The sequence below is a fragment of the Rhinoderma darwinii genome, chromosome 3, assembly GCF_050947455.1.
Source record: "Rhinoderma darwinii isolate aRhiDar2 chromosome 3, aRhiDar2.hap1, whole genome shotgun sequence".
Classification (NCBI taxonomy): domain Eukaryota; kingdom Metazoa; phylum Chordata; class Amphibia; order Anura; family Rhinodermatidae; genus Rhinoderma; species Rhinoderma darwinii.
In genome coordinates, this window is record NC_134689.1 from 320,316,144 (window position 1) to 320,330,724 (window position 14,581).

The 14,581-nt window shown below is 42.5% G+C and overlaps 1 protein-coding gene across 1 annotated transcript in view; it reads right to left on the reverse strand.

The window, feature by feature from the left end:
- Nucleotides 1-1,477: 1,477 nt before the first annotated feature.
- ADAMTS17 (ADAM metallopeptidase with thrombospondin type 1 motif 17) overlaps nt 1,478-14,581 on the reverse strand; it is a 281,500-nt gene continuing 268,396 nt past the window's right edge. Inside the window, exons 21-23 of the mRNA XM_075858251.1 lie at nt 8,005-8,157; nt 7,051-7,228; nt 1,478-6,641 (exon numbers count right to left, since the gene is read on the reverse strand). Coding sequence (XP_075714366.1) covers nt 6,490-6,641; nt 7,051-7,228; nt 8,005-8,157 — 483 coding nt within the window. The 3' untranslated portion in view covers nt 1,478-6,489. The remainder of the gene's footprint in view (nt 6,642-7,050; nt 7,229-8,004; nt 8,158-14,581) is intronic.

The window sequence follows — 14,581 nt, forward strand, 5'->3', positions numbered from 1 at the left end:
TTTTCCGGAAATGAACGTATCGGATTAGGGACTCAATAGAAAGCCTATGAGCCCGTACTCCAATACATTCTATTGAGTCCGTACACCAATACATTTATTTCCGGAAAAAGCCAAACAGACACGAAGCGGCTGAGGGCTCATACGAGCGCATCAGCTGCTTCCTTTTAGCGATTGGTGCTCAATCAATCAAAACTTCTGACATGTCACCATGACATGTCAGAAGTTTGTTAAACGTTTAGTTACACTTTTTAAAAAAACCAAAAAAACGGATGACTAACGGAAGCAATTAAAAATCCCATTGATTTCAATGGGATTTTTGACGGATCAGTTTTTATGAGTTAGGCTTCGTTTACATCTGCGTCAAGGCTCTATTCCGACGTTCCGTCTGAGCTTTCCGTCAAAACGGAGCCCTGACTGACCGTTTGTCTGAATTGTGCAAGGGTTCTGTCGTTTTGACGGAATCAATAGCGTAGTCAAAAAATGAAGGCATAAATGTGACACTGTAATAAATCGACTGCAATTTTTATCATGAATACAATAAAATAAACTTTCTCAGGGAGTCACATGTCGCTCTCCATGAGCAAATCAACACTTACCAGCCGTCCACTGTCAGAGGTCTGTGACTACTAGATAAATGCCAAATGTCCCTGCAATGATCCTTTAATTGTGTTGGTGCAAGCTGAATCTGTTATGGGGCGTTGTGGAGGGTTGGCTCTGTTATAGGGGGAACCGTGACCCCTAAAAAAAACTGCTAAGCTACGCACTTCACATATTTATGTCTCTTCCATCTCCAAATGTTGTAGATATCCATCAGCCCTCTCTACATTGCTTCACCTCTTAATGATCTGGCTTTAACCATTTGATGTAAGAAAGCACCCACAGTTTCCACTACTTGGTTAAAATTTCTTTGACTGCGTGTACTTGTCTTATAAACTTTGAGAAACTGCTACTTTGAATCAAATTTACAAAAAACAAATCATCTAATTCTTATATGTATAATGATACGAAATATGTGTACCGCATGCCGTGTCTGAGAAAAAATGTCTACAATTGAATTTTAATTCCCAGCAGGTATACTCCATCTGTACACCATTTTTTAAGTAGGTGCAGAAGCAGATATAAAGGCTTCTTGTCGGTTATAAATAGGGGGCTTAACTGTTCTGTATGTAGTAAAATGTTGGGAAGAACACATTCCATTTGATCGACGGAACACCGATGTCATTATGACGTCACAGGTTTCCATCGTTCTCTATCACTACCTGGTCTGCCACATGTGGGGTCAGGATGGCGGGTTAATATATTTTTAGTATATTAAGGAGAACTGTGAAAACTTTGTAACCTATCTCAATCCACCAAAGCTTGCATTACATTTTCAAACACACGTATACCATGACGTATATGACTGGTATTTTCCTCGTTTTTATTGCCAGTATTTGAAGCAACTATTATGATTCTGAAATGAAGCACATGACAAAGAGGTAATAACCCTGTGTTATATTTAAACAAAGCAACAATGACATCACTTTTTTCATCTCAATACAAAAATAGCACCACAAATAATTGTAAAATGTACAGTACCAAAGTAGCAACGGAACATCCTTAGCACAATACACAAGCATTGTTGTGATCAGCACCATTGTAAAATGCTACAAAAAGCTCATTTATCCCATGCAACAGACAGACCTAATGGAAAGGGAAAGGCATTGGATTGGTCAGACTTGTTCATAGTGTGTATCTATCAGATTGCTACATAGTGGTAACATTATTTTAAGTCTTTAAAAAAATTGGGAGGTATGTTCTTTTATTCTTGTTGGTATATCCATCATGGACTACAGTAGATTGTAATAGAAGATGAAGTACACAGACTGCTTTGTCACCAGACACACATTTTTTAAAACCTACTATAGTTCAGTTTATCAAAGTTTATATTTTTCTAGCCTAAGAGCACATACTGAATGGTCCGCCACTGCGATATCGGGGGTCAGCACCAATAAACATGTGATGGTGTAAAGCTAGGAGGTAACACTCCGCGACACTGAAACAATCTGTCTTACATATATGAAACTATTTGTTAATACAATTATATACGTCTGCATTGATTCATATATAATTGTATGGAAAAAGAGCATTGGCAGTTGGGGCTGGAGGATCCTGATGTATCATGGCCAAATGAATACAAAGGACACTTTTTTTTTAGCATACAATCGCCCATTAAACTCTACCAGCCCGTTGGCATATACGTTGGGAGATTTTCTCGGTGTATGCGCTGACAGTACACCACAAATGTGGAGTGAAACAAACTCAAGCTTGTTTTTCAATCTCAATTGCATGAATCGCTGTGTGTGGTGTGATCTCATGTAACACTACACAATGATCGGATATTGTATACGAGATAAAATGATTACAATTGTGTCTGGGTGGCATGAAGACATAAATCAGAATAGTATTTCTCTGTTGTATAATAGGATGCAAGGGAGCAGAGACAATTATCATCATGGGGGGGGGGGGGACTGAAAATAGGTTACACTGTACAGAAATAGAGGGTCTTATGTGTCAAAACTTTTTCGAAGAGAAATGCCCTTGTTGTTTATAGCAACCACTCAGCATTCAGCTTTTATTTTCTTAACTGCACTGAAGAAATAAATGACCGTTTATATACATAAAGTATAGACCCCCCCGTATATTTTAAACACCTCAGTACGCCAGACATACGGTCCGCACGTGGTAGTTATTATTGTTGCCCACTAGATGTCAGCAGATTCTAATATAAGGATGACAGTGCTCTACATACACAGGAGAAGGCTACATTCAGACGAGTGTGCCCGTTCTGTGCGCCTAATAAATGGAGCATTTTCCCCACATTTCTTGTCCATGTGCTATTGGCATCAGTGTGCTTTGCGTGTGGTATGCGGTTTTCACGTCCGTGCAAGCACTTAATTTTTTTTTAAAATTAATTTCTCGGCTTTTCAATGTATGTGATGCGTGAAACACGAACAGCACACGGATGTCGTCCGGTTGCTGACTGTGGTTTTCACACACCCATAGACTTCAATGGGTGACCAGGTGGGTGAACATGCACCAATATAGGACATGCAATGAGTTTCACGCAACAGACACATGCTGCGTGAAAAACAACGCATGTGTGAATGGGTCCGTGTGCTGTGAGTGATTTCATCGCACAGCACACGGACAAGGAACACGCTTGTCTGAATGAGCCCTTAGTTGTGACTGCGGACCTCTTGTATGTTCTGGTTTTTTTTTTCGTTTTTTTTTACAAATGATAAAATTAACAACTATAAAAAAATTATTTTAAAGGCCCTACAAATAAAACATTCACTGGACCTGAATCATCTTTGTATAGTGCTGAATACTTTGCTACGTATGATGATAATAATTATATAAACTTTTCACAATTACATGTCTCTGTTTATATACAGAATTTAGCAATATATAATATCTACACGTTGCATTTAGTGGTATAGATGTCTGTATCTGAGTCAAATACAAATCTAATGGTGATTATTGTAAAATAAAATGAGAATATCAGACCTATCCACTCTGTCGCAAACATTAAAATCTTATTGCTGGATAGGTCAGTCTAAAAACTAAAAGTATGAAAACACTGGGGGAGATTTATCAAAACTGGTGCAAGGGAAAAGTGGAGAAGTTTTCCGTGGCAACCAATGAGGTCGCTGCTTTCATTTTCAACCGGGCCTCTGAGAAACAACAGCTTGAACCTGATTGGTTGCTATGGGCAACTGCTCTTTTGCACTACTTTTTATAAATCTACCCCTTTGTGTGAGCCAATAGAATTAATGGTGACATAAAATTGCATCTAGAATACAATGGCTTCATCCAATGGACCTTAGTAACAAGTGCAGAGGCCCTAGGGTAAAACTTTTGTTTTGTCTGCACCTAGGAATGTACAGTTAAGAATAATATATATATATATATATATATATATATATATATATATATATATAATAATACATTGGAGTAATACAGTACATTTCTGACATGTTAATTGATATAATTTTGGCTCCATACAGCCATTACTAGGGGGGGCCAACTGTATATAGATTTATACGGCTTGTATTTAACACAATAAGAGCTGTCAAGAAGGGGAAGCCGTTCAGTGCCAGCTCCCTCCTCCCAGGGTCCCATAGCATGCTTATGCCCTGCCACTATGGTAGGTACAGCGCTGATTATGAAAAATAGGATATGTTGCACTAAAATCCAACTTCCCGTCACAAGATAGCTTTATGGAATTATTGTAACATTTTATTTAATTCTTTCTGTTACTTATATGGCGCCAACATATTCCGCAGTGCTGTATAGAAGTTGTCCTCACTCGCTCTCCACAATCATATTCATGAAAAAGCCAATGTTAGTGATTAATAAGTAAAGAAAAACCGGAGGTGACAGGTATTCTCTAGGTAGGATCCTAACCTGTCAATTACACAGAAGGTCTTATTGCTGGGGTCGGGGTCCTTCACCAATGTGCTGTATGAATTGATATGCGGAGCTACCTTTTGCATTTATGTCAATCAAAGTGAAGGAAACTTGCGAGTGAGAAATATTTTTTCTCATGGTCTAAAAATGCCCAACACTTTATTCAAACACATTTCTTGGTTGGAAATTTCCCTTCGTTTCTACGTGTGGGAAGGAAGTCACAAGTGCTCTGAGCATATTCGAGCTCATACCATCAGTTGGACCATTATGGCAGTGTGCATTTAGCTCAGCTTTACTATGTACTGACATCAAATCGTCATTGCACTTGGTAAGATAATCGGAGACTTGCATTGTTTTCAGTATTTTCCAACTCAGTGAGAGTCTAAATACATAAGTGCAGAGTGTGGGCTGTTCTGCTGATGACAGACTTCAAAGCTGCATAAATGCATCAAAGGTTACCTATGCTGCATATTGTAACTGAAGTCCTTTGTAACTGTAGTCCACTGTGTGTTCATAACAGGTCCCATTATGTTTGTATTCTGCTGAACTATATATATATATATATATATATATATATATATATATATATATATATATATATGACCATGATATATAAGGACGGACTATAAAACAGGGTAACAAAAAATATACAAATAGATATACATAGAAGCTGATACGGCAAAGTATCAATATCCACACCTTTTTTTAAGGACCTTTAAAAGTCACAAAGGGTTTATGTGACAGGAGCTGTGGAACACTTTCCACCTGTCAAAAAAACCAAAAAGACATAAAACTAATAAGTATATGAACATTAATACAAGGATGGAGAATAGTGATGGTTGTCTGGTAACTATAGGGGATATTGTAAAACAACAAATCTGCTGTGCCCATAGCCAGTCACACTCTTGGGCATTGTATGAAATAATGAAAGGAAACAAAGTATGGTTTACAATGAGGATTTTCATCAATCTCAATGCTGGGTCCACACGCAAATTGCAGTAGGTCCTCAAAATTGTGCAGTGCACCTCCGCTATGTATGACTGGGAAATCCATAAATGACCAATAATGTGATGTAACATCTGGCTGCTGTGTGTTTTGCCAGTAGAAAAAAATCCAGTAAACATTACAAATGCACCCTCTGTTAACTTTACATAAACAGAATGAATGGAAGCAGTAGCCGATTGAGAGACCTTGCACAGCTTCTTAGCCCCGGTTGTTTCTGATCCCTCATGGTTACATACAATCACCAATATAAAACAAATGGTTACATTGAAACGAAACACAAGTCACGAGCTACAACATTGTAAAGTATTCCAGCATATAGGTTTCAAAGTCAAAATTGATGAGGAAAAGATCAATACATGAGTGGTATATTCTAGAAGACACATCCCTCTCTTCTGGCACACAGTAAAACGCATGGCAAGTTGTGTCCCCAAATTCACATTTTACCAATAGCTGTAACATGTTTTTTTACAGAAAGAGGAAGTTATGTCTAATATTAATGGCGTGAATTTATCCAGACAGTTAAAAAACACTGTTGAAGATTGCCTTGTAGCCTTTGCTATAGAGATCAGTTAGCACCATGTGAATATTCAGTACTCCATAAGCACCTTGCCCATAGTACGGGGCAGTGTTTTATGTCGGGCACCACTTTACAGTGCTGATAGCTTAGCAAAGCAAACTAACACCTTGTACAACTAGCACCCATTAAAAGAAGGTCATTTTGCATCTCTTTTTCAATTTTTGGGCAAATCATTAAACTACATCACAGTTCCTCCAGTCTGATAGATTAGCCTGAGAATATCTTTGTGTTATCCAGATTAAGTCATTTTGCATGATGAACATCCAGGAGACAACCAATGGAGCAGGAGAACAAGCTCAGCAGTATACAGAGTAGGACACTTGTTCTTTGATTTCAGAGCTGACGACATGGGCTCCCCGGGCATCATCTGCCAGCACCATTGTGTTTCATGTCTTGTATACTTGTTGTTGCACTGCTGTTCTGTGTGGCAATGCTCTGGTCAGTGCTGTGGGTCACTAGCTTTGTGGCTGCATCTTGGTAGCATAGAAGTCCCTACATGTCTGGCAGCAGCGTTGGTACCACCTCATGTCCTGGCACAGATTTTTCTCCCGAATAACCCTGCAGTACACTGTCCATTGGTCACCCGTGCACTTGTAGGTCAGGGCAGCTGTAACAAAACAATGAAAACAATAAACAGAATAATATATTACAGACCCTAGCTCAAAGCTTTGGTGAAAGGTAGGAGGCTGTGCCACCTTGTAGTGCCTATATATAGCATAGTGCCTCAACAGTGGTGGCAGCTTGCAGAGTTTCCCCATTGCAGTAATTGATACATAGTAGTATAGACCAAATAGTAGTGACCAATAGCCAGATAATGGCACCCAAACAGGACTGGCAGTCAGATAGTAATGGAGTAATGTTTCATTTCGCGGGTTGCTCGTATGTCGATTTCTTTCCCTGTATCTTTCTCTGTTATAAGACGTTTTAGAAGTATAAATTGTAAACCAGTTTCCATTCTTAGTCAGCTTAAAAACCAAACAACAATATAACACGTGAAATGTTTCCATATTACTAACCGAGTCTGGGAGAAGTGATGGTGTTGGCATTCACTTTTTCATTACAGGCTTCTTGGTGACATTGCCTGTAGGCCACTGGCTTAGACAAGAAGGAACATTCATTTCCATGGCGACCAGTCACCTTGTGCATACACTGTACCACGCGAGACTGCAAGCCCTTACCACACGTGGAAGAGCACTGCAAGTGACAAATTATGGGGTGAAAAGGGGGGACCACTAGCATGAAACGACAGAAGCATATTTACATAGAACAAAAAGATAAGGGAAGTGAAAACACTTGTGAAAAACCGCATTGCAAATACATGACACCCTGTACAATCTATTGTTCCCTGTTATCAGCCATTTCGTGCAGGGAAGGGTATGACTGTAGTATTCTTCAATGGGATTACTGAGAGGAAGTCAAGAAAAATATCAGCCCACATATCTCCGCTTTTGAAAACATCTACAAACATTAACTTTACACATGCGTGACTGATATTAGCAGCGTATCTTATGATCTGAACTTTTACCGTCTTTAGGCTGTGCGTTTTTAACATGCGCTTTTTTTTTGTTTGGTTGACAAAATTCCATTGAGAGACATAGGAGTTTGCAAGAAAGACGCATATTAAAAATGCAACAAAAGCGTACAGTGTGAACACAGCCTTAAACTTTAAGTTCAGTGCCCCTTTAAACATGAATTATTGGGATGTTTTTCATCAATGAGGGTGGACAAACGCAAAGATCTGTCATCAGCACACTATTTTTGGAACTGAACCAAGTTCACAGCAAGGGACCTAGCAACTAATTAAGAGTTACATATCGTGAATGTTTTCCTTAAGGCACTCAGTGATGTCAATGTTTTTTCACATTTAATAGGAAACACATGTGCTTTTAAAGAAGAGACTACTTGCTGTTTCAGCATTATTACAACATTTTTCATGGAATAAGTCTATGAATATTTTGTAATCTACTAACCTTGGACCAGTCTCCAGTCTTCCACTCATAGCAGCCAGTGTAATCCTCACACTCCTCCTCCTCTCTTGGCCTTGTGGCAGAATCACATTTACCCCTGGTATTGGTGCAAAATATTCGCCTCTTCTTGGTGCCCCGGCCACAGTTGGAGGAGCACTAAAATACACATTAGATATATACAGGGACTAATGTAACCTCTACAATTAAAGACTAAGAAACAATTCAAGAGTGACTGAGGTTAAAGGCCATGTCCACCTTTGCGAACAAATTTGTTAATGATATATATAGCAACATTAGTCATGATTAAAAATGTCCTACAGTTTGGTGCCTACAGCTGCTGTGCAAACATCTGTCTCCATGGTTACAGACTACAAACAAACCCTGTGTAGTCTAATCTTGCAGTTATGCTCCTTTCAATCTGTCTCCTTTGTCCATGACTAATAAAACAGCAGCATACCTCCCAACCGTCTAAGATTCAGCAGGACAATCCTGGATTTTGAGCGGCCAGTGGTATGTCCCAAACTCCCAGTGCCAACAGTATCAGGATGCAGATACAGTTAAACCCAATGCTGAAGCAGGGAACTGAGGACTCCCAGGGCACAGCGCTACTTTAACTGCTGAGCCCGGGGAAGCCTTTAACATCACTGTCCATATATAGACAGGGACGTCAGTGGCTCCTCTATAGCAGAATCCCCTGCTAGAGCGTTGCCGATGCTTTGGCCGGGGATTCCGCTCCTAGAGGGAATCCCTGAGGTCACTGTCCATATATGGATAGTGACGTCAGTGGCTCCTCCTGTCTCTGGCTAGGGATTCCACCCCCAGAGGGAGTCCCAATGGCTACATGGGAGGGGTATTGCTATCTACAGGGGGGGTGGCACTATCTACATGGGCAATGTGGCACTCTACAGGGGACACTCTGGCACTAGCTACATGGGTACTGTGTGGCACTATTTACATGGGCACTGTGGAACTATGTTGGCACTGGCACTAGGGGCAGCTAAGGGGCATTATACTGTATGGTGGCAGCAAGAGGGCCATCATACTGTATGGGGGCATTATACTGTGTGGGGGAATCTACAGGGGCATTATACTGTATGGGGAAGCTGTGGGGGCATTATAGTGTATGGCAGCAGCTAAGAGGTAGTAGCTATAGTGGCATTATAGTGTATGGTGGTAGCTATGGGGGCATTATACTGTATGGGAAATCTATAGGGGCATTATACTGTATGGGGCAGCCGTGGGGGCATTGTACTGTATGGGCGCAGCTATGGGGCATTTTACTCTATGGGGGCAGCTATGGGGCATTATGCTCCATGGGGCAGCTATAGGGCATTATACTGTATGAGGGCAGATATGGGGGCATTATACTGTATTGGGCCATCTGTGTGGGCATTATACTGTATAGGGCATCTGTGCGGGCATTATACTCTATGGGTGCATCTATGGGGCATTATACTGTATGGGGGCAGCTATGTGTGCATTATACTGTATGGTGGCTGCTATAAGGGCATTATACTGTATGGTGGCTGCTATGAGGGCATTATACTGTGTGGGAGGCACTATGGGAGCATGATACGGTGTGGGCGGAAGCGGGTGTATACGCGCACTGCAGCTGTTGTCCCTCTTTGTGATACTTGAAAGTTGGGATGTAGCAGTACTGCAAGGCCAAGGAGTCAATAGTACAGTAAGGCCTCATTCAGATCAATAGATCCCTATTGTGCTTGAGATTCGATTCAGTAGTACCACTTGGGGTCCGGGTGCTACATCCAGAATATTGAACAATACGCCCATTTGAATGAGGCCTAAACCCCTGCTTTCCATGTCACAGAAAGGCAGAGGCACACTTAAAGCTCTATAAGGAACATTCTAACAGTGTTGAGTATAGTAGGGCTTTAAATACAAGAATACATTTTAGTTGATGATCATAATATGTAATAGATGGTTTACAATTTGCACTATAGAAAAAACTCCCTGGTGCACTGATATACAGTATAACACTGGCAGAATTTGATCAGTCAGCTGAAGCAACTGAACAGTGGCCAACATCAGAAATAAAACCTCAAATAAGAACAGCAACAAAAGACATTCTTTATTTGATATTTGGAAATCATCCATTTAATATTTTGTAAGCCGCGACTTAGTGACCTTCATTCGGAAGTAATTCCTTAATAATGAACATAAAGCAGCAGAATCCACTTTTGCCAACTTCAAAGCAGAATCATTAATTTATTGGGATTGGGATTCCACAAACCAAATACTCCAGTGCTTGGCATCTAAGTTGACCTAGATCTATAGGGACATGGATGATATTTGCAACTGTCACGTGTGCAGGTTCCTTGTTGTAATAACAAATGCTATGGAGAAACTAGAAATCCCATTGGCACATCATGGTAATGTACAACACAGTTTTTTCTCACATGATGCAGTTATTTCAAATTGCAACACTTTGCTGCACATGTAAAATCTACAGTATTGTGATGTGGTACTGCAGTGTGGTTTGCTATAGAAACAGTCTAAGAGCCAGTTCACACTGAGTTTTTTTTACATGTTTTTTGACACGAAAACTGCGTCGGAAAACGCGCCAGAAACGGGCAAAACCGCCTCCTATTGATTTTAATGGGAGACGGAGGCGTTTTTTCCCACGAGCGGAAAAACCGTCACGCGTGAAAAAGAAGCGACATGCTCTATCTCCGGCCGTTTACGTCTCTGACCTCCCATTGACATCAATGGGAGGCAGAGAAAGCCTATTTCGCTGCGTTTTTGCCCATCGGCGCTCAATGGCCGCTGGCGAAAAACGCGGCAAACGGCATGCAGATCAAAATCTGCCTCAAAATTCCAAACGGAATTCTTTAAAAGAATATTAACCACTTAATGTATGGATGACATTATAAACTCTGTGTGAACATACCCTAAGGAACATTTCCTAGAATTGCATCTAAGGCCCCATGTACAGCCCTCGGATGCCGCTAGTACGGAGCAGTATGGCCGTAAGTGCTACCGTACAGGCTCCGTCGGGTGCTGTATGTATGGAGATATTCTACTTCTAGGGGAGAATACCTCTGTACGTACGACATCCAAAGGAACATGCCATTACATATTTTCCGATTCATATAAAATATGAGCGATAAAAACCTCCATATGCCTATGAATAAAATCGGCTCCATGCACTAGAATGGGAGCCCTATTACAGCTCTGTACAAAACAGAGGCATAATACAGCTGTGTGCAAGGGGCCTTAGGAAGAAAAAAATGCACTTCTGATCATAGCAAAACTGCATGTTTTTAAAGTACAGTCTTTGCAGTTGCTTTTATATTAAGTAATGGCATACCTCTGAACCATCCCGGATCCAGCAGGACAGTCCCGAACTCCGGGTGGTGTCTCGCTGTCCTGTGCGACTGGTGGCATGTCCTAGTTTAAACTGTATCTGCGTCCCTAGGACGCAGATACTGCAGAAACCAATGGTGGAGCAAGGAGCCGTCAGCTCCCTGGTCCACCATTCACTATGTAAACGCCGACCATCAGTGGCTCAGTATACACAGGCTTGACAAAGTGAACTCATCGCGCCTGTCTGCGCCGAGCCACACAGATCGAAGAAGCAGAGGGATCTCCTCCACTCCTCATGGGAACGGGCTTAGGTGAGTATTTCTTTCATTTTTTTTATTAGGCACTATGGGGCATTATACTGCTTGGGGACAGCTATATGCGTGGCAGCTAGGGGGGCATTATACTGTGTAGGGGACAGATATGGGGCATTATACTGTGTGGAGGGCAGCTATGGGGGCATTATACTGCGTGGGGGGCAGCTATGGGGGCATTATACTGAGTGGGGCCACCATGGGGGCATTATACTGTGTAGGGGCCAGTATGGAGCATTATACTGTATGGTGACATTATACTGTATGGGGGCAGCTATGAGGGCATTATACTGTGTGGAAGTCACTATGGAGGCATAATACTGTGTGTAGGCCACTATTGGGGCATTATACTGTGTTGGGGCTCTATGGAAGCATGGTACTGTGTGGGCTGAACTAGGTATGTAGGTGGAGTTAGAGGTGTGGCTTAACGGAAAAAAAATCTGCCACAGGAAGCTCCGCGTGCCCCATCTGTTGTCCCTCTTTGCAATACTTCAAAGTTGGGAGGTATGTAATGGTATAACTACAGGTATGCAAGAGTGAGAAACCGGAAAAATGCCCATAAGGAACCATAAGGAGTGCCATGTGGCCCCAGGAAGAAAAATAGTGGAGACCCTCAGATAAGTAGGTAGTAATAGGGATAGTTAGGTTGTTTGTTTTTTTTGTACAAAAAGGTGCAGGCCGCTTGGCTGGCAGCACCAGGTAGTCTAGGGGGAAGTTAAAGATCGTAAGGAGGTAAGAAGTGGTGGTTTTGAAAGTAGGATAGGTGTGAAAGTGATTGGGTGAGGGGATTAGGGGTGGGGACAGTGGCGGTTTATCATACCATACATCCTTTTAAAAATCACTTAAGAGACTCAGTGCTAGCGCCGCTAATGGCCGCTGCTGAGAGGGAGGGAGGGGCGGACTAAAACGTAATAGAGCCGCCAGCCCAGTGCTGATGGGGAGGAAGGGGAGGGATAGTAATAGCAGGGGTTGGATAGGACTAGCAGACATGCGTCTGCTAGGTGGTAGAACACGCCCCTCTTTGACGTTGCACGTAACGCCAGTGAGAAACAGAAGAGAAGGGCGGTGGTCGAAAGGTGAGGAAGAAGGTTAGTCTGCTATTAGCCTCCTGCCCCAAGCAACAAATCGACAGACGCTAAGGGGGGATTAATTATACAGCAAGGGGGGGGGGCGGATTTCCATCTAACTCACTGCAGAGGACTCTATGAAGGGGGATAATAATTTCCCCCCATAGACACTCAGCAGTCAGTTACACGCTCAACCCCCCCCTGCTGTATAATAAATACTGAAACACTGAGGGCTCTATGGGGGATGGAGGGGGGTTTATTCCCCCCTTCATAGAGTCCTCTGGAGTCACTTAGATGGTCAGACACCCCCATTCAGTATAATCCCCCCTTCCATAGAGCCCTCACTAGTTACTAATATATTGCAAGGGGAAGTCAAATTGTCTGACTGCTGGGGGCTCTATAGGGGGGTCTGAGCGACTAACTTCTCGGGGCTCTATAGGGAGGTCTGATCGGCGGGCTCTATGGGGGGCTATCCCCCCCACAGTGATGTCAGAATCAGACACTCAGACCTCCCTATAGAGCCCCCAGCAGTCAGTGAGACAACCTCACCTCCCCTTGCAATATAATCCCCCATACAGCCCTCAGTTTTCCCATAAGGGAAATGTATGACATATCCACCTGTTTTTGTTCTCGTTGCCTCCTGGCCACTTCCTGATTACATGGTCGGGAGTTATGAAAACAGCGTAGCTTGCTGTGCTACGCTGTTTCCGTAAGTCCCATAAAACTGAATGAAAGTTGCGGAAGCAGCGTTCCCCGCAGACTCCCACCGATCACTAAAACTAGGCGGCAGAAGCACATGTGTAAGTGCTGAGCCGCTTGGTTTCTGTTTCCGGAAAGCCGAGCAGTTTGTGTACGGGCTCATAGAAAGTCAATGAGCCGTACACCGCTACTTTGGCTTTCCAGCAAAAGCCGAACAGAAACTAAGTGGCTCAGCGCTCGCATGAGCGCTTCTGCCTCTTAGTTTTAGCGATCGGTGGGGGTCTCAGCACCCGGACCCCCCACCCATCAAAAGTTTTGACAAGTCACTATGACATGTCAGAAGTTTGTTGAACGTTTACTTTCCCTTTAAAAAGAGGTGTTACGATTTGTTTTTATTTGATGTGTTAAAGGCTATGTAAACATTTCAAAAAGTTTTTAAAAAATTAAATAAAATAGTGTATGGTGTTTGGTGCAACCTTTCTAAGTACTTATTAAAAATAATTTTTACTTTTTGAGATATAGCTGCTTTATATCCTAAATACAGAGCAGCTGTTTCTAGTGCTAAAACCTGTATCCGTCAGGTCAGTGGCACTGACGGGTACAGTGTCAGCAGGTTGGGGGGGTTGAATTGCGTGTGAGGGGGAAGGAGGGGCCCCAAGTTGTGTCAACAGCCCAGGGCCCATGGTACACTTAATCCGCCACTAGGTGGGGTAGTGCAGGGGGATTTAAGGCAGGGCAGGCGAGGGATAGCAGGTTAATCCTGTTTCTACTTAAAGCAAGACCCACCCACCCATCCCTTAAAAATAAGTTTATAAGTGTTGTTTTGTGTTGTTAGGCAGGATTGTGGCACTTCACATACATCGAGTCAGTAGCTTTCGGCCGTGGTGAGATAACCACTAGCTGCGCAGCAGGTTTTTGCAACCGTGGGGGAACACAAGCTGTACGGCTAGTTTGGATGGAAACCACGAAGGTTGGTTACGGTGGACCAGTGGTTGCTCGGGAGGTAGCCAGTGGAGGTTTGCTGGCATTACGGTCTCTAGTAGATAGGAGGGCTGACGCTCAGGCGTGCCCTGGCCCATCATGTGAGGTGCTGCAATCTGTCGGGATGACCCAATAGCTGTAGGTATTGTAGATAAAGAGTGGCTTGTGCCATTAATTTTAATTTGCCACAAAATATTT